The following is a 22,570-nucleotide window of genomic DNA, read 5'->3' as shown; positions in this document are numbered from 1 at the left end:
AATCCAACCTCATTGGTGTTTACTTGAGTAGATTCAGGTTTTGAAAGTCAATCATGGATTATAGGGCTGCCAACGGGTCTCCCACGGCACTGTACCATAGAGACACTGGCCGTGATACTTTACACTTCAAACTGAACGAATAATAGTACGACAGACGCGCACCTCTTGCCTTGACCGTCTGTACGTAGATACAGATACAGTATCTGGTCAGATATCCGAGTGCGCTGTGACAATCAGGAGAACCAATGCAATATTCACACTTATGGCCTGGTGCTGTACGGTGCATCTAGTTCATTTGGGATTCCAGGGACTTGCATTGGCCATGCTGCGACCTCAAGGACAATGTCAGATGGCCGCCCATTACTTCGTTCCCATCAATGAGCGAAAGAAAGAGACAGCACCAATATTGACGAAGAATGATGTTCGGTGTCCTGCCGCTGCTTGTCGTTGGTGCGCAGGAGCAGAGTTACTAGCGTCTCACGTGCACCAGCCATATCGGGCAAGCGCGGCTGGGCACAAAATAAGCGAAGCGCACCGCTATCTATCGAAAAGCCAACTCCACGAGACTTCTGTTCAACGACAATACTAACCGCCACCATGCCCAAGGAAGTGAAGCAGAAGTCTGGTATGCAAAACGCCCTCCCGTAACGCTATCGGGCATCGCTAACCTAATTGCAGGCCTCATCGTTGGCCCCAACGCCGGCCACCGTACGTAAATCCCACGAGCGAAAATTACTCAACCGCAACTACCAAACGTATACTGATCATGACAACAGAGGTCACCCCCAGGACCCCGGCCACCCGGATCTCGCGGAGGAAGGGTTTCCTGTCCAAGAGGACCGCTTTCGTCAGGGAGATCACTCGTGAGGTTGCTGGGTACGTTACACCTCGCAGACGGCGCCGCGAAATGGCAGGAAGGCACGCACTTGAAAAATGGGTTCTGCCAATCCAACCGACGGCCGCCGCTGGAATATTGAAGACAATAGAATGTCGCTGACTTGCTCGTCTCCAGTCTTGCCCCGTACGAGAAGCGTGTCATCGAGTTGCTCCGAAATGCCAAGGACAAGCGCGCCCGCCGCCTCGCAAAGAAGAGGGTACGTCTCCCTCCGCTCCACACAGCCCATCACGACTCGCCACCACTGCCGCAACAAACATCCTGCTAACAACAGCACAGCTCGGTACCTTCGGCCGTGCCAAGAGGAAGGTCGAGGAGATGACCAACGTCATCCAGGAGTCCCGTCGTGCCGGCCACCACTGAGCGTTTTCACGCCGCCAGGGTGGGCAACGAGCATCGCGACGGACGGCAGGGGACCTCATACATTTTCCGCTTCATCAACCAATCGAATCATGGGTGTTGGGTCTCTTTCATGGCGGGATTGACACGACTTCGGAACATGCATCACAGAATCAAGGGCACGATTTCGGAGTACTGGCAACGAATGGACGTTAAGGGGCAGAGGATACCTAGCAGTGTCTCCTAAAAGATGAAAAATGTTATCGGTTCACGCCAGTGCAATACTTGATTCCGCTTTCGAATGTGTACGCCGTTCTTAATGTGTGCGCTGGTTCCCAGACTGCACATGCTGCATAATCGCACCTTGGGTCTCTCACTGATAACACAGTGTTCATCCGCTACGCGCTTGCTTCATTGATGTCCTTCGGCTCGTGAACTCGCGACCAGTATAAAGACCGCCATAAGATACAGTCACTACATTGACCTCAAAAGACCGATGTCGCACATAAACATCATGACTTCATTGACAATAGGCATATCAATGCCGAACCTGGTGCGTCGGCACCATGCGCCATCAATGCTACAACCACAGTGCCACCAGAACATTCGTCCCTAGAAAACGAAAGGCCTGCGCATCCTGCCCTTCCTCCTTACCCACAAAGACCACAACTCTATTTCTTCTTGAAGATGCTCTTGTTCAGCAAGCTCTTCAGCTTGTTCTCCTTCTCCGCCGCCGAATACTCCTTCTTTGGCTTCCCTTCTCCGAGCGTCTGGCCCTTCAATGACGAAGACGCCTGTGCCGGTTCGTTGACGACTGGCTCCTCAATCTTCAGCGGCGCAGCCTTCTGTTGCCACGCTTTGCTCAGCACCGGCTTAACGCCCCGGACTGCCGCACTCGCGCCGTCGTCCCAGCGGAACGTGAGCAGTTCGTTGCTGCTGAACTTCATGTCCTGGAAGAGGAGCTTGGAAGTACGATCCATCTGCACGAACTGCCCCTTCGCGTCGCGGTAGGAGAGATGGAAAGGCTCATTCTTGTGCTCGAGACAGCTGGTGACGAAGTCGTAGACGGCGGCTGCAGTGTCGGTCTTGGAGACGGAGAACTGGACGAATGCGCCGTCGGGAAGGCGTACACGTATAATGCCGCCTTTGGATGCCATGGCGGCGATCTTCTCTTGTCGTTCGGCTTCTTGCTGCTCGAGCTCTTTGTCAGAAAGTAGCCGGGTGTTTTTCGAGCGATCTTTGTATGAGGCTTGGAGGCCTCGTAGTTGGTCGACGGATGGCTGGTAATCTGCTTCATTGAAGGCATGACGGGCGGCTTGGGGAGTTGACGATGTCGGAGCAGAGAATATCTGTATGTTTCGGGGGAGTGTAGACGAAGAAGGCTGCTGCGTAGCTGGCGTTGGCTCTGGAGGTGGAGAAAGAGGAGCTGACGATGTTGTCGAGGGGACATGCGCTGGACCGTCGACGGACGGCATTGAAGGTTCAGCATCGATTGGATCCTGGTCTACGTCCATTGGTGAAGCATCCGGCTCGTCGGATCTTATGGTCTCACCGGCTACTGTTTTTATCGCCTCAGGAGCAGCTTTACCTGGGTCAGGGATGGAGCTAGCTTGCGCAGAGCTCTCTGAATGAGCACCGCTGGGTGCAGGATCAGTGCTCTTGAAATATTGTGAAATTTGTGTCATCGCCTCTTCAAGTGGCGTGCCACTATTCTTGAAACCCAGTTTCAGGGAAGCACTTCCACTGTCGAAGCCTAGCTGGCTAAGCGTCTTCTGGAGATCTACAAATGAGCCATACTCCTTGTGACCAGGCATGACTGTGATGACGGGCATTTCGTAGTTAAGTCTACCAGCACCCGTCCCGGTCCCGTTCATCTCCGGCACGCCGCGCTGTGTGAAGTTGTAGTTGGCACCCTGCCCGCTCTCGAAGTGTCGCAGCAGCTCCCATAATGAGGTGTTGCTTGCGAACTTTTGCATCAGGCGTGCGCTCTTCTCGGACGGGGGAAGGCTCAAGGCTACGGAAATAACAGTAGGTGATCGAGACGCTTGGACGAGTTCCAGCCGTGCACCTTGAGGAAGATTGACATGCCGTATTTGTTGCGATAGCGAGACGGGCTTGTTGTTGTACCTGCTCCATGTTAGCCATGTTCCTACGCACCACAGCTCCGCAGCAAAACGTAGACGGATGGACCGGACCTAGTTCACAACTCTTGTCCTGTTCCGCTAGGCATAGCCCTTTTCGCCAACGAATGAACAGCCCAGGATGTCCAGCTACTTACTTCAGAGTGAACTGCTCCTTGTTGACGCCAAACTTCTGACATGCCTCGTCACGAACCTCGGTCAGGTACTTGACGGGTGTGGTCGGTATCTTGTGGCTCCTCGCCGACGCATTGAAAACCACGACGTGTGACATTATGCCAAACGGTATATTTTGTACAGGCTGAAAGCGCTAAAGATGACGGCGGGCGTATGGATTATGAATGCGGCGCGTGTGTACCAGCAATGCCAGCCGTGGCCCTTGCGCACAGAGTCGCAGTGTTCGAGGGTCAGAAACAGGTTAAGGATGTGGAGCAGCGAAGCTTCGGGTGTGCGGAGGGCGAGCGTTGAAGTGTCTGGCAGTGTTTATTAGCGATGCTCATGCTGGGCGGGTGAGCCACACTGCAGGACCGCGCAGGGCGCGCAGGGCAAAGCTGCAGACTTTCATCATGATAGAGCAGAGGCACGTACCGTTCGCTCTTCTAGAAAGACTCCAAGAAAGGAAAGATGTTATGTACTGGGTCGCAGAGAGCATCGATGTCCAGCTGGCGAAAGGCGGCTTAGCTACGACGTCTTGGCGCACCTCGAGTTCGTCGGGAGCCTGTGCTAGCAAGTGGGGGGGCTCTGAGTGCGGCGCGAAGTGGTGCTTCTCGAAGGTTCGCGGCGCGTGTGCGGGTGTTTGCCTGCGGCGATGATGAGGCAAGAGCACAGTCCAGTCTACCTACATGATGGATGCGCCTGCCCCGCCCCCACCACCAACCAACACGCGCTAGGGTCTCCGGACTTGTGTACGCAACAGACGCATTCTCATCCTCACCACCGAGCGAACACTACACCATGTCGGGCTCTACCCAGATATCCTCGCCCGAGCAGCTGCGGACCCTGCTGTCCTCGTCGCGCATCGTGGTCGTCAACTGTAAGCTGCATCCGAGCCCATGACCGCCTTCAACGACACACCGGTGCTGATGTTACAACCCCGAAGTCTACAACGAGTGGAACCCCGCCTGCAAGACCATATCCCCCGTCTACGACCAGCTGGCCGCTTCGCTGGCCCGCCCGGGCGTCGTTTCTTTCGCCAAGGTCAACGCCGAACAACAGACGCAGATTGCGCAAAGCTATGGCGCCACAAAGTGAGCTTACTCATGTCAAGCTTTGCGGTCCGCTGCTGACCTTCGCCCGTAGTCCGCCCCTCTTCGTCATCTTCAAGAACGGCAACCAGGTCTCCAAGTTTACCGGCACGAACCCCCAGCAGCTCTCGGACAACATCAGGAAGCTTGCCGCCGAAGTCGAGTCGGGCGAGGGCGGATTCGGGGAAGCATCGGGTTCCAGCGGTGGTGCTGGAGGATGGAGGGGCGCTGGCCTGCCCAGGGGGTACACAGATGTTACGGACCAGGTAGACGTCCGCGGTCTGGACTTGCTGAACTCGGACAGTGAGTTTGGAGGCGTGCGAACGCTCTTCGACACCACGCAGCCGAGCAGCGCGGGCAAGGGCAAGGCAGCAGGCGAGTCCAAGAGAGACTGGGTCGAGAGCGATGTTGACGAGCAGCTCATGCTGTACCTGCCCTTCACGTCCACCCTCAAGGTCCACACCATACAGATCACCTCGTTCCCGCCTAAAGCCGACGACGACGATGATGATGAAGATGAAGTTCCACTTCGGCCGAAGACCATCCACCTCTACACGAACCGCCAGCACAACCTTGGATTCGAGGAGGCCGAAGACATCGCGCCCACGCAGACCTTCGAGCTCCAGCCATCCGATTGGGACGAGAGCACCGGCACCGCGAAGCTGGAGCTGAGGTTCGTCAAGTTCCAAAACGTCTACTCCCTGGTGCTCTTTGTGGTGGATGGCGATGGTGACGGCGAGAAGACGCGCATAGATCGCATTAGAATCATTGGAGAATCCGGGGAGAAGCGTGAAATGGGCAAGCTGGAGAAGGTCGGTGCTGACGATTAATGATTCGACTTGAATCATTTGTTATTTACGGAGTATGTGCTCATATGACTTGACGGGGCTCAAGATTTCCCCGTGCCCAGCCGGTATTCCCAATAAAAAAGAAAGCATAGCTAGACAGGATCTGAGGCGTTACGACGGGCATATAACGAGTAGTGTAGGAGCTTTCCACTTGGCGAGGGTCTTGTGTATGAATCGATTGGTTGTGTGTTCGTGCATCCAGCATGCTTCACCAAATTTTGAAAACGATCTAATATTTGTGTCTATTGATGTTCACATTTCTAAGAGTTGCGGTATGTTCTAGTACTGTGAAACAATCCCACGACGAATTTTTCTCCGATAAGCGTGTCAGCTTGCAGTAGCAATATCAGGGATAATCGTCCAATCAGTACACCGTATTCGTGAAAGTGTCGCCGAGTCTGAGGTGGTCAACAGCTGCTTGATGTAATGGTGCTTGCAGCTTTCGATAGTCCCCGGTCTGGGACGAAACAGAACAACGGAGATACTCCCGAGCAGCAACACAAATTCTTGAATATCTAGATCGGCGGAAACATTGCAACAATGAGATGTTTAGATCAACCCAAGATTGTGAAGTATGTTTGGTCGCGGACATGCAACTTCCACCTCACGTTGAGGTTTGGACATTGTTTACCACAGGCAGTTGCCTCGCTGCATCCAACCTGTATACACGGACAAACTCAAAGAATACTGGGCTGAACAGAACGCAGCAAACGCACATCGATTCCAGAGCAGGCCTCGTGATAGATACACACGCGTGCTCAGCGCGAGGACATTGCGTGTGATTTGCGGCTCCACTATGTGACAGAGGCCGACACGCACGTACGGGCGCAAGAGATTCACGGTGCATTTACAGACACCTCGCAAGTCTCAACATGTGATCACGCGTCTCTCCGGCATCCGCGCTGTGCTAAATTCTCATTTCACGGTGGTATGTTCGACCCTTTTCCAGTGACGGCGCCACAGCAGCAGACGCCTCCACAAAGTGTATACGATCGATTATGCAATATGTTTCTTCTGGGAGATCAATGACATTTGCGCGCCACAGGATTAACTGCACGCAAATAACGTTTTGGGAAACTTCAGTATGATCTTCGCCGCACGAAGAAGAGAAGCCAGATCCAAAGGTGCGTGAAGTTTTTGTAGGCGGTCGGAGGGAGAGTTTGGCCGTTCCGAAGCGCTAGCGTGGAAGGTGGAACTTCAAATTTTTGCGAGGGAAGGGAGAGGTTTCTTTTTCATGGCCAATGACGAGAATCTTTATACATATGATAGGAAGAGAATGACCTGGCACTGCCGGGACTGATCTCACATCTACAACCACCGAGGCCTGTCTTTGAGAAGCAAAAGTATGCGAGGCGGCGCGCAGCATGTTGTCGGCTCTCCGCGCGACGAGCTGCGCGACTGCGAGTTAACGAGCAGCTGAGGCTCGTAGTACGAAAGAGGCTGTGGGCAACGGTACTTTCGTATGAAACGGTGAATCGGAACGTACAACTTGCGGACGTGAAGCCATCGGTCTCTGCTGAGAATCGGAGATGAGCACTGTTTCGCGGTAGAAGTGCAGATGTCGATACGCAACGGCCTCGACGATATCAACCTATTCGACGAACTTGGGTGTCGCTGACGCTGCTCGGCCGTCGGATTTGCTTTTGTCGCTGTGCATGCAGATTTCTGTTGTTGATACAATCAGCGAGCGAGGTGGCCAAGATACACAGAACGCAAATCTCAAGTACGCAAGCACGAGTGTCATCTTCACAAAGACGTTCCGGCACTACGTCCACGTCCACTTCTAAATCTTCTGAACACATGGAAGACGCGTTATCGCTGCTTCCATGCATTCTTCGGGTCTTCTACCGACCTTCTTCCGTCGCACCTGCGTTTCAAACCTCTACTCCCCACCAACATCGCGTGGCTATGAAAAGCAACAGCACCGATGCCCCATGTTAAGCGGTGGACAAGCGAACGTTGGGCGAGAGGACGCTGTGGAGAAGGTTCGCATGAACAGGCGGGCGAGACGGAAATGAGGTGTCGTACCGACATGGTACTCGAGGGAGCTATACCCATGCGCTGACGGAAGTTCCGACTGGACGGACGGCTGGTCGATCGAGAACATCGAAGAAGCCAATGGTAAGGCTTCGCTGCAACGTCGATGCGACCCATGCGAAGGCCTTCAAGTCCCAAGCTGCATCGAATCCTGCACGAGGATGCGTATCCAGTGCACTGGGCGTAACCTTCGGAGCATTCGCCTTATGCGCCAAGCCGATGCGACGTTCAAGAGCACCTTCCAAATGTCCGGAAAATCTATGTGCTGGAGAGCCAATCATTCAGCAAGCGTTTGATCTTGTCAACGTTTGGGATGTTTGATCGTCCAAGATTTCAATTCGTGCTACTCACCGCGTGTCTTCATGATAGCAAGGTATCATCTGCCAAAGAGCTGTCAAACATGCATGTGAGACATGTCAAACACTTTTAGAAGCACCCCACGGACGCGTGTCAATTCAGACGCGTCGTGCGGTCAAAATCGGGTCAACATCATCATGCGTCATCGAGCTATTACGATCAACACTGCCAGCGTTCATGCCCAAGGGCCCAAGATCAGCTCAACGCTTGACGTCAAAGGTCTCTTGCTCGCCGAAGACGGCCACATCCATGGCTCGTACGACATCAAGATCTTCGAAACGCGCTGTCGATATGTTTCATGTTATTACCATATGCGCCAGCATGATGGTTGGTTGTTGGGAATGGCAGAGCACCATGAGGTGATTCACCAAGAGATGAAGTTAAAGCATACTGCCCGCAGTGACAGGCCACGATCTTACAGTTGACGCTCGTGGGTCAAACAGGACGCCATTGTTTCATACAAGGAAGCATCTCTAGATCCCACACGAAGTCACTGACTGTCATTTGACAACGCATAGCTGTGGCGGTGCGAATTCGCTCAGCCTCATCAACCGAGAGCCGAGCCGAACACGAACTTCGCCACAGTCAGTGCTACAGTATCTTCGCTTGCTAGTAGAAGCTGAGCCGATGGCACGTTCGACGCCATGGCACCCTACTGGCCGAGGTAAGAGCGAAGGCACAGACAGCTGAATCAGGACCAAAGCTATCCATTCCACGTGATTTGACGAGAGCCCTATCTTGCCGGGATGAGGCCGCCGGCAAATGTTCATCAAAGACCACGGGCAACCTGGACGAACTGGCGTGACTGCCGGGAAGCGTGCGCTCAGTGCGCATTGCTCACGGAGATGTCGCCACATCAGACGGCTCCAGAGAAGCGGCCCTCGCCGAGGTCCCACTTCCCGTCTCACATTGCACGAGACACGTCTTTGAATTCACTCGCCAACCTGCGGTCCACTGCAAGTCACTGAGCTGTTCGTTCTGGTTGCGGAATGCTGCCAGCTGAGTTGCATCTGCGTGCGAGGATTACATGCGAAACACACAAATGCTGGGCATCGAATGGAAGGCGTTTGCTAGCGGCACAGTTTCCTTTACGAATCGTAATGCGTGCAAGAAAACTACCCAAATTTTCGCGAGGCCACGGTCCAGGGACGCGGGTGGCTGTTCCTCCAGAGCTGTCTGGGGTCAAGGCGTACCAACGCCATGGCCAAGTTACGCACATTCTGTATCCGTGGAAGCACCATCCAGCATAACTATGCGTCGAATTTGAGGACAAAGAACGTACTGACCATCAGGGTCTTTAGTCCCTGCTCCGACAACGGCTCGTGGATGCCCAGCGGGTTGGATCGCCAGGAAGGATGCTGCCAACTGCCTTATCTAGATTAGATGTGGAAGCGTGTGGGGTAGTTATGCAAGGGCGAGTACAAAATGTTTCGACAAGATTGCGGTTGACATGGGTGTCGATTAACTCACAGACGTGCAGTTCAGGCTTCAAAGCCAATCTCTACTGAGCAAAGAGGCCGCTGTCATATCTTTTGACGCATTGAGAGCCACATGTCAGATGGGCGAATGGCATCTTTGCATCCAGTCTCGAGACTCGGACGCGACTTCAAGCGAGCGTCTGTTTCGTATTAGTGGGGTCGTCCCGACAGCAGTCGTTCCTGTGCCGCGGATCATGAGCGTTTTGTCACGACGTGTTCGAGCCGAGTGTGAGGATGGTGGGCGAATCCTTACGATTATCGAGCTAGGCGATCTTTGGGCACGACAGACACTCACGCGATGAGGCGAGACATCCTTGCATGAACATTCTGACGCAGGAACACACAGATTCTCAACACTTCGAAATTACTCATGATACATTAAACGACGCTCGGGCGGATGCGCACCGAGAGCCGTTGGTGCGCTACACCAACTTGACATGACAGCACATGCAGGTTCGAAGGTTTCAGGTCCTGAATCAAGAGAACTCGTGGTGTGCTCTTGCCTACCCCGCCGACCAAAGTGCCATGTGGACTTAGATCAGAGATTTTTCTGAAGATCAGGGTGCCACGGCGAGATGATAAGGTTAACAAAGTGGAGCAGGGCCATGACCACATGGACGCTATGGAAGCTACGCGGGCTTCCCCGGCGCCGAGGCCCTGGCGAGGCGGATGCCAGGACCAGAGCCCGCGGACAGACTGTTGGAGGCGGAAGGGACCTCAGACCTTCCGGGCGGGCTGCTTCCTGAATCGTGCTCTTCGTGGGGCGTCGTCGGTGAGTCGTGTAGGATCGTCTAACAAAGCTTCCAGAACGCAACTAATGGGAAAGAGGCTAAGGGCTGCGTGGCATCGGAAGCGTGCGCGCGTCGGAAGGAATGCGACATTGGAGGGCCCAAGTTGCAGACATATGTATCGATTTTGACTGATAGCTCTCTACCAGAAGGCATCGTGAAACACAAGTTGGTGTGGGATACCGACGGCGTTGGTCTCTCTGGCTGTTCCTGCGTCGGTACCTGCATTAGAGGCGCTGTCGACCACAGAAGAGGCCGCTTTTCGTCACTGTGGGGGAAAAAAAGAATGGGTGACGACGCGATTGGGCGAGCGAGGTGCCCTCCACGCCGTTTCGCATGCAGGCGAGCGTGTTCTGAACGAGGATTTGCGAGGATAAAGCAGCGGCACAACTAGGCCACATGGGGACGCAGTGGTGGCCGATGTGCATTCAATGGTGGTGTGCAAGCCAGCATAATTTGCCGCTACCAAACCCAAAATAGAAGCTCAATAAGTTGTGCCGATTATCACGACGGGATAAGTGTTTATTGAGGGCTGACGGAATTATACACGGTGTGCACAAAAGTGGCAGCCGCGAAGATAGAAACGCCCGTGCTGACTGCGTCTGCCTTCGTGTGATCCACTGCTATCGATAGAGAAGACAGGTGGTGACATCGTGCAGATGCGTATCACAACCTCCATCTGTTCTATCGTGGGCAGTCTCTACGAATGCATGCAGCCCCAGCAGCTTCGTCTAATGCAGGATTGAAACGCCCGATTCGCAGGCGGCGCAACTAGATGGCAGCATTGCAGCGGCGGACGGGAGGCAACCATGGATGAAGCTCAACACCATAAGTGGCGATATGGGATCGAATCGATTGCATCGCAGCTACTCGTTTGCCATTATGTTTCACCATCGCCTGCGGCCGTCTACCGTCACATGAAATTTCCCCACACACCCAGGCGGACGGCAGCTGCAGCGAGCGCCCGAGCAAATCAGGCCCCGCGGGCGCCGACCTACTGCAGGAAAGCCTGGTGTTCCTGCAGGCCTCGAGTCTCTCCTCAGCATACGTCGCGCGAGCAGGATGGCTACTGCAAGAGGCCAGCAAGACTGCCGCGTTCTCGTTGTTCGGGATTGTACAGCGGGATACCCTCAACGACATACATGTACGCGATGCAGTCATCTTCCATCTCACGCGCCCGCAAAGACAGTCTACCGTGGGGCTGTGGTTGATGAATGTAGCTTGCAGCCTCGCGGATTCGCCCGTTGCAATGCAAGCCTGTTGAACCGCCGGCCACTGACGGCGCCTCCGGAGCAAGTCGACGTCGACGTCGTCGTCAGGCACAGGCTTCGTTGCCTCCACATGCACTTGCGCCGTCGTGACAGTGGCACCGCGCCTGGTGGCCGCGATTCGACTCGGCGTTTTTCCATCGTGTGCATCTGAGACGTGGTAGGCCGGCCGTCAGCGTCGCTGTCTGGCCAGCACAGAAGCGTTTCCAAACATCCCACATGGAGGGTCAGCAGGTCTCAGCGCGCGCTCTCGCGGCACAGCAGCCAGGACCAGGGCCTGTCCAACGGGCAGCTATCACTATCGATTGGGCGGATAGGCTGACGGCAGCCGGCGGGCATCACGGCTGAATGTGGCCTCTTGTGTCCCGTTCGACAGACGCTCCGCCAACGACTGTGAGACGCAGCGTCACAGCCTGCTGCTACTGCCAGTGGAGCACGCAGCCCATTATTCAACACCACGGCGGCGGTCGTCCCGCGCCGCTCAGCTTGCCAGTCACGGCCACTCCATCCCCAGGGCCTGGCACGCCTCCAGTCGGCGCGTGCGGATGCCCTCTTGCGGGGCGCAGGACGCAGTTACCTATCGATAGCTCGCTGCGGTGGGCGAGCAGGCGTAGTGCCAGGTATGGACGCGGTTGTGACGCCGGTGTGCACGACTGTGCCGGTCCTCATTTCGCGACCCTCCACGACGGCGCGCGGTGCAGCCACAGGCAGGCCAGGCGGTTGGCGGCCAATATTAGTGCATCCTGCAGCATAAAATAATGCCGCGCGTCGTGCTGCCCTAAGCTGCGCATCGGCCGGCCCACGAGTCAATTCCCAGTCACAGAATAACCAGTGCATGAGTCCGCGCAGGGGTCGCTGCAGCATGCATGCCCTCCATTGTGGTTGGCCCAAGTGGAGTCCGTTACTGCGCCTTTGCACGCTTCCCGACTCCCCTCCCACCATTCTAGTTAACCAATTCCGTGCGTCCGCCCGCCTGTGCCTGGTCATCTTTTCTTCTTCTAACCTAATCCACGTCTCGTCGCTCGCTGATCCGTCCTACTTATCCAAGCCCTGCCCTTCACTCATTGCCTTTTCCTTGTATTCAGGGTTTATCAACCTCTTCGCTTGTCTTTCTCATCTTCTTGATCTTCCCTTTTGGTGTACATTTGCGCTGTCCATCTCGACGGTAGTGAATAGTTGCCAGCCCTTCCTTTGGACCCATCTTCTCGCGCACGACCCCATGACATCGTCCGCACTCCAGTATACCTATTAGTAGACGGTTCGCTATATCGATCCGTTGTCCAGTCACTCCCTCAGCCAACTTCTATCGTTGCTTCTATTGTACGGTACTATCGCTACCAACAATCTAATACCCAACCAACTACGGATACATCGAGGACCATTCCACGTGTATAACACGCTGTATAGCACGCTGTTGTAACTCCATCAGAGTAAGTCGAGGCACCATGGTACATTGATGGCAAGGAATGGATGGTCTAACATTCCACGTGGTAGAATACACACACCACACTACACAATGGAAGGATCGTATATGCACCCACAAGCCATGGGTCAGGCGCCATTCTTCTACTACAACCCAGACCCCACAAGTGAGAAGGCACGGCAGCACGGCCATTTCACACCGCACCCATCAGGACAGCAACAGCAGATGTTCCACGCACAGATGCTCCTGCAGAGGCCGTCGTCCTCGTCTAGCTCGCCGTCAACACCGTACCAGACCAGCTTTGGCCATTCATTGATGACACCCGTTGCATCGCCCCAGCCCATGTACCAGAAGCCAACGATCTTGGTGCAGCCTCAAGACTCGCCTTTCCTACACCCGATCGACACCGACTTCACATTCTCACCTGCCACACCGCCGCTATCATCATGTGGCAGCAGCGTCAGCAGCCCGCCATCGTCTTGCGATGTTTTGCCTACGCCGGTGCAGCCCTTCTTCCCTGGCGAGGGCATCGAGGGCGTCAAGCAGGGTTGTGAAGAAGAGGTTTTCACCGAGATTCTTGCTCCTGGTGCCGACTGGTCCGGTTCTGCATCACCACCAATGACTCCAGGTAAGAGAAATAACGCGACGCGTTGATTTGACGTTGCGACGCGTAAAAAATGTGGTGGAGACGGCGGGCTGACTTTGCGACAGTTTACATCCAGCCACAAGCGCCCGCGCTTGGACAGGGGTCTTACCTTCTGTCTGCCACCTCATGCCCCTCTCTCACCCCTTCACCCTCACCGCGTCCACAATTCGCCGAGGCTGAGAACAACTTTTGCAACCCGCAGGATTTGCTCAACATTGCAGCCTCGTCGGGCCCGTGCCTGCCCACGCTTTTCTCCGGTGACGAGGAGCACCGAGTTATCCTCAAGGGTGAGACCGCCAAGCCTTTCGAGCCCGTGCGGTCATTCAACCCCAACGGCTTGCCCGCTTGGGAGCCCCTTTTGGACTTCGAGCTCGATTCCGAGGACGATTTCAGCACCAGCTTTGTTTCCTACCCGTCGACCGAGAACTCCCACTACCTTGGCAGCAAGCGCCTGCGCACTGAGGTGCCTGATCTCATCACACCCGAGGAGGACTCGTTCACCGACGAGAGCTATCTCGACTCTGAGGACGACTTTGTCATCCACGGCCTGCCCTTGACCCCGTGCTCTTTCGACAGCGAGATGCCTTCCGAGTCTGCGCCTAAAAAGCGCTCGAGCAAGAAGGCAGCCAAGGATACCAGCGACAGCGAGTCCACCGAGCAGCAGCAGACTTCCGGCGACAACTCCCAGTCTGGTGCTTCCAGCCAGCGCGATTCTGGTGCCAACGACAACGCAATGACCTCCAGCTCGGACGACAATGCAAGCCCGCCTCCTCAGCCAACCAGCCGACGTGGCCGTAAGCAGTCTCTTACTGAGGACCCGAGCAAGACTTTCGTCTGCCAGCTCTGCAACCGCCGCTTCCGTCGCCAGGAACACCTCAAGCGTCACTACCGCTCGCTCCACACGCACGAGAAGCCCTTTGAGTGCACCGACTGCGGTAAGAAGTTCTCGCGCTCCGACAACCTCTCGCAGCACCAGCGCACTCACGGAGCGGGCGCCATGGTGATGGGTGTCCTCGAGCCCAATGAGATCTCCGCACAGCAGGATGTCAACTACGCACACCAAGATCCCGCCATGCTTGGTCAGATTCTGTACTCTGCTGCTGCCAACATCTCCAGCTCCTCAAGCTCGGATGGCTTCTCAACGGACCTCGAAGCGTCGCCTATCTCCAAGATGCGCAAGCGCAGACGGGACGAGTAGGATTCAACTTCTGGCTCTTTTTCCTTTCGGCATCTTTACGACCCGACATGACCATCTCTCCTCTCGCCACACTCCGTAGCAGGAGTACAGCACCCTAATGCCGCACCCGTCTGCTTAATGTCGTTACGCAAGGGCGGCTCGGCTTATAGACTGGCGGACCGGGGCACGGCTTTCTTCATTCCACCTGGGCACAAAAGCCCTTCTTGCACCACCCTTTTCTTGTGTATTCTGCTGAGTCTGCTTATACTGCCTCTTGCATCAGCGTTTGCCTTTTACCTGGGGTGTTTTTCCTCGGTCGGTCGGCGGATTGGCACGGTATGGTTCGGTCGGTGGGTACAAACGCCTCTTGGCTCGGATAGACATTTCTCCCTGGTGTTCTCTGGTCCTGTCTTTCTTTTTCTCTGCTTTTCATCTACGCGGGGATCATATCACACTCGCTCACGAACGCCATGGCCATCACAATCCTCTTGGGCCTGGTTTGTCCGTCAGCACATCTCACATCACACATGTCCTTGAGTTCTTACGCTCGTTGTAATAGTGGGCTTGGCCATGCGGCCAAGCCTGTGGTTGGCACATTCTGGAAATTTGTCAGTTTCGATTCGATAAGAGACGGAAAAATTGTAGCTCTATCTACGTTTCTTGCATCTCCATGTGTGGCTTTGGTGCTCCTCTGCTGGGTTTCTGTCGCGTTTGCGTGGATTGTAGATTAAGTGCTGGCACTTGAATCGCCTTAGTACGTTTTAATATCTTAATGGGTGGTGTGTATGATGTATTGTCCCGTGCGTGCAAGCCTGGCGTGAAGTGTGACGTGAATGGCGCATTGATGCTTGTCCTCTGCCAGTGAGAGGTAGCCGTTGGGTCTGAAAGGAGGGTAGTCCTGGTATTCGCTTGTGGGTCTCGGTGTCCGTCGTGCTTTACTGTGCTGTGTCTTGATTGTATAGCGTGAATATGTCTTTCTTGTACTTACCATATCCTCCTGAGCTGCTGTGATGTCGCATCGTCAGCGGCACATAGGTGGTTGCACCACTATCGTCGTGTTGTCTAGGTCGTCGTGGTAAATGCATCCGTTTACAGCCACCTGCGGGTCATATCCCAGTCAATGGAACTCTAGTCACGAGATGCAGCAGACTGATTTGCCGAGTGCACTTTTTACTTGGCCCCTCGGATCATAGGCATCTGAAAGAAGTTCTGGCAATGATTGTGCATAGGTACTACTTCCTGCCAAGTACCTACGTTCCCGCCCTCGCCATTGCATCGCGCATGTATCTCGCCGTGTCGCCCGGGATATCAGGATCAGCAACGAGTGAGGATATCAGCAATTTTGTAGCCCTTGAGCTCGTTGCAGCTCAGAATGGCGGTCACATTCGTCGGAAGAAACATTTTTCGCACCTTCCTCACCTCTAGCTCCGCACCCCACCAGTCCACCATCGCGCGCGTAAATGCGCAGCGCCACAACACCACGCTCAAACCGCCATGGCCGCTTCACTGAATGTCATTGCCTTGATATCTGGCGGCAAAGATTCCTTTTTCTCTATCCTGCACTGCCTAGCAAATGGCCACCGGCTCGTCGCGTTAGCCAACCTACACCCGCCGGAAGACGGCGATGAAGACATCAACAGCTTCATGTATCAAACCATCGGCTCCTCACTGATCCCGCTGTACGGAAAAGCTCTCGACGTCCCGCTTTACCGCCAGGAGATCCGTGGGTCTGCTGTTATCCACGATAGAGACTACCGTGAAGAGAAGGACGATGAAACTGAGGACCTGGTTCCGCTTTTGAGAAAGGTCATGGAGCAGCACCCGGAAGCTAATGCTGTTTCTACAGGTGCGATTCTATCGACGTACCAGCGGACGCGCGTCGAAAGTGTTGCTCTGCGGCTCGGACTCACGCCGCTTTCCTTTCTATGGCAGTATCCATTTCTTCCGCCGTATTCGCAATCAAGTCTGCTCAGTGATATGCACGCCGTCGGACAGCATTCCAAGATCATAAAAGTGGCTTCTGGTGGCTTGGATGAAAGTTTCCTAGGCGAGAATGTCGCGGATCCCAAGACGGTGAGCCGGATGAAGAAGGCGCTTGGTCGGTTTAGTGAAAATGGTGACGGTGCTCTAGTCGGTGAAGGAGGCGAGTTTGAGACGCTCGTCGTGGATGGGCCGTCATTATTGTGGAAGCGGAAGCTAGAGATCCCAGGGGAAGGGGAAATTGTACGGCAAGAGGGTGGGACCGCAACCTGGAAGGCTACTGCAAAGCTTGTGGAGAAAGATCCTGACACCATAAGTCTACAGGTAAGTACACATTCATGCAATGTGCGACACGGCAATAAGCAGGTTTTCTATTTATGTCAACCTCTACACAGGACACTCAATAAATATTGCCCTCTTCTGACCAAATCGCAGGACCTCAGGAAACCGCCTACCTTTGACGATGAATTCGTCCGAATCTTAAAATCTCCGCTAGAAACACCAACCATAACAAGGCTCTCAGAAAAACGACCAAGACCCATCACCTTGCCTACAAGCAGACACTTCCAGCACGCCGAAACCCTCATCTTCAGCAACCTGATCGGCCTCTCCCATCCTCCCTCCACTTATTCCGACCCCTCCCACCCTAGCATCAAACTCCAACTCACCAACATCTTCCTCCGCCTCATAAAACTGCTCGAATCTTACCAAACAATGCCAGACCACATAACCCACTGCACACTCCTGCTCCGCGACATGAAAGACTTCACCTCCATCAACGCTCTCTATGCGCATTTCTTCAGATTCACAAATCCACCCAGCCGCGTCACCATCGCAGTCGGCGACACCATCCCGGCAGGCCTCGACGTAATGCTCACCGCAATCGCGCATCCCGCGGGCCAGCGTACCGGGCTCCACGTGCAGAGCCAGTCGTACTGGGCGCCCGCGAATATTGGGCCGTATAGTCAGGCCATCTCCGTACCGCTAAGACGAGGAGATGGAGAGGGAAGGGAGCTTCATATCGCTGGGCAGATTCCACTGGATCCAGTGTCTATGACGCTGTACACAAAGGATGGGTTCAACGGCGAGGCGGTGCTCGCACTACAGCACTTATGGCGGATTGGGCGGACGCAGGGCGTGAAGTGGTGGACGGCGGGAGTGGCCATGATTCCTGCGACCACTGACACGGATGCGGATGCGGGGAAGCAGGAAGAACGCGTGGGGCTCGCGCAGGCGGTGTGGAAAGTTGCACACGCACGGCCGGAGGCAGAGGACGATGATGAAGAGGTGGTGGATGTCTGGGACCGGAAGAACTTTTCCAAAGCGTTCGACGACACTGTTGCGCGCGCATCGATTCCGGATTACAGCATCTTCGATGGGCAGGAGCAGGCCCAACTACGCGCGCCGCCCTGCGTGGTCGTCGAGGTGGATGCGCTGCCACGGTACGCGTCTATCGAGTGGGCATGCACGGGGCTTGACGTGCCGTCACTTCAGCAGTCATGCTCCTCTACTTTTGCTCAGGGAGTCAATGAGTTTGTGGTCAGACATCCGGAGGCTCGCTTCGAGTACCGCGTGGTGGAGATCCCGGATGGAGATGTGGATGTTGCGCTTGTGTTGTCTCAAATAGAGCATGGGACGCTGTATGCTTCCGCAAATGGCGACTGGAGTGATAATAGATGGGGTAGGAAGGGTCTCTCGTGGGTGCCGTGTAAGCGGGTCTGGGGAGAGGATGGAAGAGAGATTCGAGGGGTTGTCATAGGTGGAAGATAGTGTGCTAGATCAAGCTGTAGATGATTTGAGCGCGATGACTTGGACCATTGCCTCCTCCTCCCCGCAACGCGCTGATTGAATATTTGCACTCCGTTTAGTCGAGCTGTTTGACCTTACTGGATCGTATAGTTCCCCGCTCCAGCGCTACAGCAACGCTCTGCAACATGTCATAAACGCCAATTCGGGCACTAAAAGGACCCAAACGACGAGAACGCCATCACGCCGTGACTTCCCAATGGTACAAATTACAGGCCCATCCGATGACTCCAAATTCAACTCTAACGCCATCGGCCAGAGGCGCCCAAACTCCACCTACGCCTCCGTCTCAATCCCCTTCCCGCCCTTCCCTTCCATCTTGAACATATTCTCCACCTTGTTCTCGCCCCTCTGCGCCAAATGCTTCAAATACACCAGCGTCCTCGGACCCTTCCACTGCATCGCGCCGCGATTCCTGCGATGCAGCTGCTTCGCGTTCTGTTTGTAGTCCCTGACCTGATCCATTAAGCCCCTCTTTCCATCGCTTTCCAAGCTGCTGTTAGAGTTCGGGTGCAAGATGCTTGGGATAAAATCAGACTTGTCAGTGTCGGAATCAGACGAGTCGGAGTTGTTGTCTGAGTCTGAGCCATTGTTCCAGTCCATGTCGTCGCTGGTGTTGTTAGTAGGGGATATATATTTGTGTGTTGGTGGGATCAAGGGGGCTTACTTGTCGTTGCACGCATCGAGGACCTCCATGACCTGGCCGAGGTGTTTGTCCTTCTTGGCGAGCGGTTGGTGGTAGCCTGAGAGGCCGGACCAGAACGTCATGGTAAGCTCGATCTCGCCGACTTTGTCGCCGTAGGACTCAAGGACATTGTTCTCGGCGCGGTTGAGGTCGCCTTTCCACACGATCAAGCGAACGGTCTGTTCCTCATTATCCGGAATGTCTTTGAGCCAAAGAATCGCAAACGCAGGGGTACGGTCGGACAGTGCGGAATCCTTGCGAAACTCGACGACGAGGGGCGAAGCGTAGCGCTTGCGTACAGGTAGACGGATGCTGTTGTCTTTCCGGGTCTTCCAAACGGTGTGGCCGTCGTGCTGATTTGCTTCGCTGTCTTGAGTGCCAGAGTGGAGCTTGCCACGAGAGAGGCTGGTGCGTATCTTCATCCTTAAATTCTTGAGGTCATCTGTTATCTTGATGGCTTTTACAACGGGCTTGATATCCAGTGTCCCAAATTCCCAGCCTAACATGCTTGGGGGAGCCTGGAGCTGCACCGACCGGAACACAATTGAGATACGAGCGCGGCCGTAGCCGACGCCACCAGCGATCGGGAAGTTGGAAACGAGTTGGCTGCGGTGCTTGAGAATCCTCGACAGGGGCAGATAGACAACGCCGAGAAGAGCGTCATCCTCATGCACACGTGCGTCGCGTATTGAGACGTGTACTTCGGAGTTGCGCCAGTCGCGAATGAATCGCTCGCAGCCAGCATTGAAGAAAGGCTTCGAGTTCTTCGGCTTGGTCCGTGTTCTGAATATCTTTTGATGATTGAGGATGATGGTACAATATGCGGAAGGCAGATCATCGCCCTCCTCCTCTTCCTCACTGGCGTCGTCATTCTGCTTCTTTCTGTTTAGGCTTTCAAATCCTAGGCCCGTAATTTGATGGACAACGACACTGAGGATACCGGAAGGGTAGTTCGATGGTGGAGGCGAAGCGATGATGAGATCGTCTTCCCGAGCCTTGAGATCTTGAGCCTTCTGCTGCTCAATTTCCTCTCCTTCGTCTTTACTCGCCTCCCGCAATTTGCGCTCGCTTTCCTTGTAGACTTTTTCCTTGAGCTGATCGATGTTCTCAATATCCGAGTCCTCTTCTTGAGCAGTGAGCTGATCGTCGGTGATCCTGGTCTTGGAGTAATACCCAAGACTCCAGCACAGCTTGCCCGGCATACCCTCACCCTTCTTGAGGGATTGAAATCCATCCTCACGGTCATGCATCTTTCCGTTCGTTGCCTTATCCTTCATCAGATGCTTGACGTCTACTTCGATGCGGCCTAGGTCGTCGTCGGCTGACATACGATCTGCGTCCCATAGTTGTAGTCTCAAACGTTCGTCCACGTTGAGCTCGTCCGAAGTCACCAGCAGGAAGCAAGTCTCGTGCCAGTAGGGCTCCATGTTCTTCGTCTGGACACGAGTCGACCACATGGGTTTGCCAAACTTGGCCCAGCCAACACTCACATATGGATCGGCTGAGCCCTTGATTGGACCGATACCTCCATCTCCTTCCTTAAAGTCATATGCACGCTTGATCGTAACAACAATAACGCCACGTGCGTTGGTGTCTTTCTTGAAGTCGTCGCCCATCATCATGTCCTTGAGATCAAGTGTGAGTGACTTTGGTGCCACGTACTCAGCCATGGCGGCGTCGACCGACGACTGGACGAAGCGGGAGATCAGCGGGAAATCCATCAGATTGGGAGCTTGTTTAAGAAGTGGAACGCAAGAGATATCGACCTTGGGCTGTCCGAGGAAGGTAAAAGTGCACAAAGAGAAAAAGGGCGGGTCAGGCGTGAGCTGCAGACGCATGCGCATCACGCCGACGAAACCCTCGACCTCGACCCAGACAGGAAGCTTGATGTTGGAAGGTAGATAAAATGCCATGTAAAGGTGCGCTTTCTTTGCACGGTCCTTCATGCGTTTCCGTCCAGTCGATGGGCGATAGGCGAATGCGATTTCCACATTGACGAAATCACCTTCTTCGGCTTCCATGCCTTCGGCAATTCCATCATCCTGTCCGTCACCATCTTCGTCTTTCCCTTCTGCTTTGTCGTCGACTTCTCCTTGACCTGGGATCGATCGATCACTTGTTGTCTTATCCTTCTCGCCGCCCTTCTTGAGCTTGCCGTCCTCACCCACAGACCGTGCCGCTGCACCTGTGGGAAGCCATCGAACACCCAGTATGCGGAGGGACTCGCTACCTTGGCCAATGTCGTCTACAGATACCATGCGAACCATCCTCGGTAAACTAGCTTGCATAACATCCTGCATTGATTAGCTTGTTGGATATAAAGACCGGAATGTAGGACTCACCTCAAGAGTATCTGATATGCTAGTAAAGAGATCAGGGTTGATGAGCGGCCAGACCGAAGCCAGAAATGAATTCAGCCATTGCGCGCTCTCTGGAATGTTGGTTTTGATCAGCTTCTGGCCTTTCTCCCTCTCGGCCTGCCAGACTTCAGTCTCCCATACGTTGTTAATCTTATTCTCTGTCCACTGTCGTGTGCCCATGATAACAGCGCCGGAAGCACCAACACAAGCAGCTATCTCGAGCAGAAGGAAGAAGGCTCTCGACCAGCCAGTAGAGTTACGCGTGAATTGAAAAAGCGCTACGACGGTAACTATGCTTGCGGCGACCAATCCAAGTCCAGCGGTAATGGCCTTTCTATATGCGTCCGTGATGCCTTCGCGTGTCATGGTAAAGTCGGGAGGCGGGAAGAGAGGGTCGACACCGCTGTGGGCATCCTGGGACTCCTTCTGCTCATCCTGAAGCTGCTCGTCGGACTTGTTCATGGCCAGTGCGCCAGTGGCCGACCTTGCCTCCGTGCCTGCAGGTGGCCCATTCTTGGGTGTCATTTTCAAGTCTTTCTCCGTGTAATCATGGATTGTCACAGGGAGATGTGTAACTGGATCTGTGACCTCGCGTTCTGTCCCGTCTGCACTCCACTTCTTCATATCCTTTCTAGCTTTCTTGGGGTCCTGTGAAACCAAATTTCCTTCTGTAGTATCCTTTGGCGTGTCATCGTGGTCATCATCGCCATCGCTCTTGCGCCTGAACTTGTCGTCATTACTTTTTGGTTTCACGCGCCCGGCGTGATCGTCTGCTATATCGTTTTCGTCGGTATCTTCCAAGTTCTTATTGATGGACTTGTACGGCTGTGTGTTCTCGTTCGGGTTCACGGCTTCCTTGCCGTGTCGCAATGCGGTGTATGCGTCCGTGAGTCGGTTGGTCTTGCTGCGATCATCTTGACCGTCAGCATCGGGATGGCCGTACTGCTGCTCGCGGTCCTGTTTCTCTTGACGGTAACGTTGAACGGTCGGTACAGGATGATGCGGCGTGTAGGGAGGCTTGTGCTTGCGCCCCGAAGCCTCTACGTCCTCTACACCGGACATGGTCGAGGTTGCGCGCGCGAGTGTGGTGAGTGGAAGCGC

At 54.6% G+C, this 22,570-nt stretch overlaps 7 protein-coding genes across 7 annotated transcripts; 5 read left to right on the top strand and 2 right to left on the bottom strand.

The window, feature by feature from the left end:
* Positions 1 to 597: 597 nt before the first annotated feature.
* On the top strand, positions 598 to 1,258 carry CC84DRAFT_1222037 (ribosomal protein L36e; the record flags this gene model as incomplete). The annotated part of the gene is made up of 5 exons (XM_018183324.1): positions 598 to 625; positions 679 to 708; positions 777 to 876; positions 1,013 to 1,094; positions 1,175 to 1,258. 5 exons carry the CDS (start codon positions 598 to 600, stop codon positions 1,256 to 1,258), a joined length of 324 nt encoding a protein of 107 aa, XP_018030899.1.
* Positions 1,259 to 1,472: 214 nt separating this feature from the next.
* CC84DRAFT_308863 (uncharacterized protein) lies at positions 1,473 to 3,970 on the bottom strand. Its single transcript, XM_018185816.1, has 3 exons — positions 3,961 to 3,970; positions 3,513 to 3,845; positions 1,473 to 3,361 (listed from the first exon to the last, which is right to left on the bottom strand). Exons 2-3 carry the CDS (start codon positions 3,644 to 3,646, stop codon positions 1,906 to 1,908), a joined length of 1,590 nt encoding a protein of 529 aa, XP_018030898.1. The 5' UTR covers positions 3,647 to 3,845; positions 3,961 to 3,970; the 3' UTR covers positions 1,473 to 1,905.
* Positions 3,971 to 4,249: 279 nt separating this feature from the next.
* CC84DRAFT_1129318 (DUF1000-domain-containing protein) lies at positions 4,250 to 5,677 on the top strand. The gene is made up of 3 exons (XM_018175827.1): positions 4,250 to 4,405; positions 4,472 to 4,619; positions 4,672 to 5,677. The coding sequence occupies exons 1-3, from the start codon at positions 4,327 to 4,329 to the stop codon at positions 5,444 to 5,446; spliced, it is 1,002 nt and encodes a 333-aa protein (XP_018030897.1). The 5' UTR covers positions 4,250 to 4,326; the 3' UTR covers positions 5,447 to 5,677.
* Positions 5,678 to 9,822: 4,145 nt separating this feature from the next.
* On the top strand, positions 9,823 to 10,726 carry CC84DRAFT_308055 (uncharacterized protein). Its single transcript, XM_018185815.1, has 2 exons — positions 9,823 to 10,108; positions 10,163 to 10,726. The coding sequence occupies exons 1-2, from the start codon at positions 10,006 to 10,008 to the stop codon at positions 10,516 to 10,518; spliced, it is 459 nt and encodes a 152-aa protein (XP_018030896.1). The 5' UTR covers positions 9,823 to 10,005; the 3' UTR covers positions 10,519 to 10,726.
* Positions 10,727 to 12,938: 2,212 nt separating this feature from the next.
* Positions 12,939 to 14,659, top strand: CC84DRAFT_1102467 (uncharacterized protein; the record flags this gene model as incomplete). Its single annotated transcript, XM_018174969.1, has 2 exons — positions 12,939 to 13,443; positions 13,527 to 14,659. The coding sequence occupies 2 exons, from the start codon at positions 12,939 to 12,941 to the stop codon at positions 14,657 to 14,659; spliced, it is 1,638 nt and encodes a 545-aa protein (XP_018030895.1).
* A 1,473-nt stretch (positions 14,660 to 16,132) lies between these two features.
* Positions 16,133 to 17,761, top strand: CC84DRAFT_1044346 (adenine nucleotide alpha hydrolases-like protein; the record flags this gene model as incomplete). Its single annotated transcript, XM_018173398.1, has 2 exons — positions 16,133 to 16,909; positions 17,054 to 17,761. Coding segments are annotated over 2 exons (1,485 nt in total), but the record flags the coding sequence as incomplete, so codon positions are not given.
* A 939-nt stretch (positions 17,762 to 18,700) lies between these two features.
* CC84DRAFT_1222032 (uncharacterized protein) lies at positions 18,701 to 22,531 on the bottom strand (the record flags this gene model as incomplete). The annotated part of the gene is made up of 3 exons (XM_018183323.1): positions 18,701 to 19,034; positions 19,092 to 21,403; positions 21,452 to 22,531. The coding sequence occupies 3 exons, from the start codon at positions 22,529 to 22,531 to the stop codon at positions 18,701 to 18,703; spliced, it is 3,726 nt and encodes a 1,241-aa protein (XP_018030893.1).
* Positions 22,532 to 22,570: the final 39 nt, after the last annotated feature.

The sequence above is a fragment of the Paraphaeosphaeria sporulosa genome (assembly GCF_001642045.1).
Source record: "Paraphaeosphaeria sporulosa strain AP3s5-JAC2a unplaced genomic scaffold CC84scaffold_12, whole genome shotgun sequence".
NCBI classification, from domain to species: domain Eukaryota; kingdom Fungi; phylum Ascomycota; class Dothideomycetes; order Pleosporales; family Didymosphaeriaceae; genus Paraphaeosphaeria; species Paraphaeosphaeria sporulosa.
The sequence above is the reverse complement of the archived record's forward strand: the minus strand, read 5'-3'. Positions and strand labels throughout refer to the sequence as shown.

Bases quoted from the DNA above. Each gene is read 5' to 3' on its own strand.
- CC84DRAFT_308055 (XM_018185815.1), top strand. From the start codon at position 10,006: ATGCCAGGACCAGAGCCCGCGGACAGACTGTTGGAGGCGGAAGGGACC. The intron at 10,109-10,162 runs GTGAGTCGTGTA...CTAATGGGAAAG, and splicing joins CTCTTCGTGGGGCGTCGTCG to AGGCTAAGGGCTGCGTGGCA.
- CC84DRAFT_308863 (XM_018185816.1), bottom strand. From the start codon at position 3,646: ATGTCACACGTCGTGGTTTTCAATGCGTCGGCGAGGAGCCACAAGATA. The intron at 3,362-3,512 runs GTAAGTAGCTGG...AACATGGAGCAG, and splicing joins AAGGAGCAGTTCACTCTGAA to GTACAACAACAAGCCCGTCT.
- CC84DRAFT_1129318 (XM_018175827.1), top strand. From the start codon at position 4,327: ATGTCGGGCTCTACCCAGATATCCTCGCCCGAGCAGCTGCGGACCCTG. The intron at 4,406-4,471 runs GTAAGCTGCATC...ACAACCCCGAAG, and splicing joins GCGCATCGTGGTCGTCAACT to TCTACAACGAGTGGAACCCC. The intron at 4,620-4,671 runs GTGAGCTTACTC...CTTCGCCCGTAG, and splicing joins CAAAGCTATGGCGCCACAAA to TCCGCCCCTCTTCGTCATCT.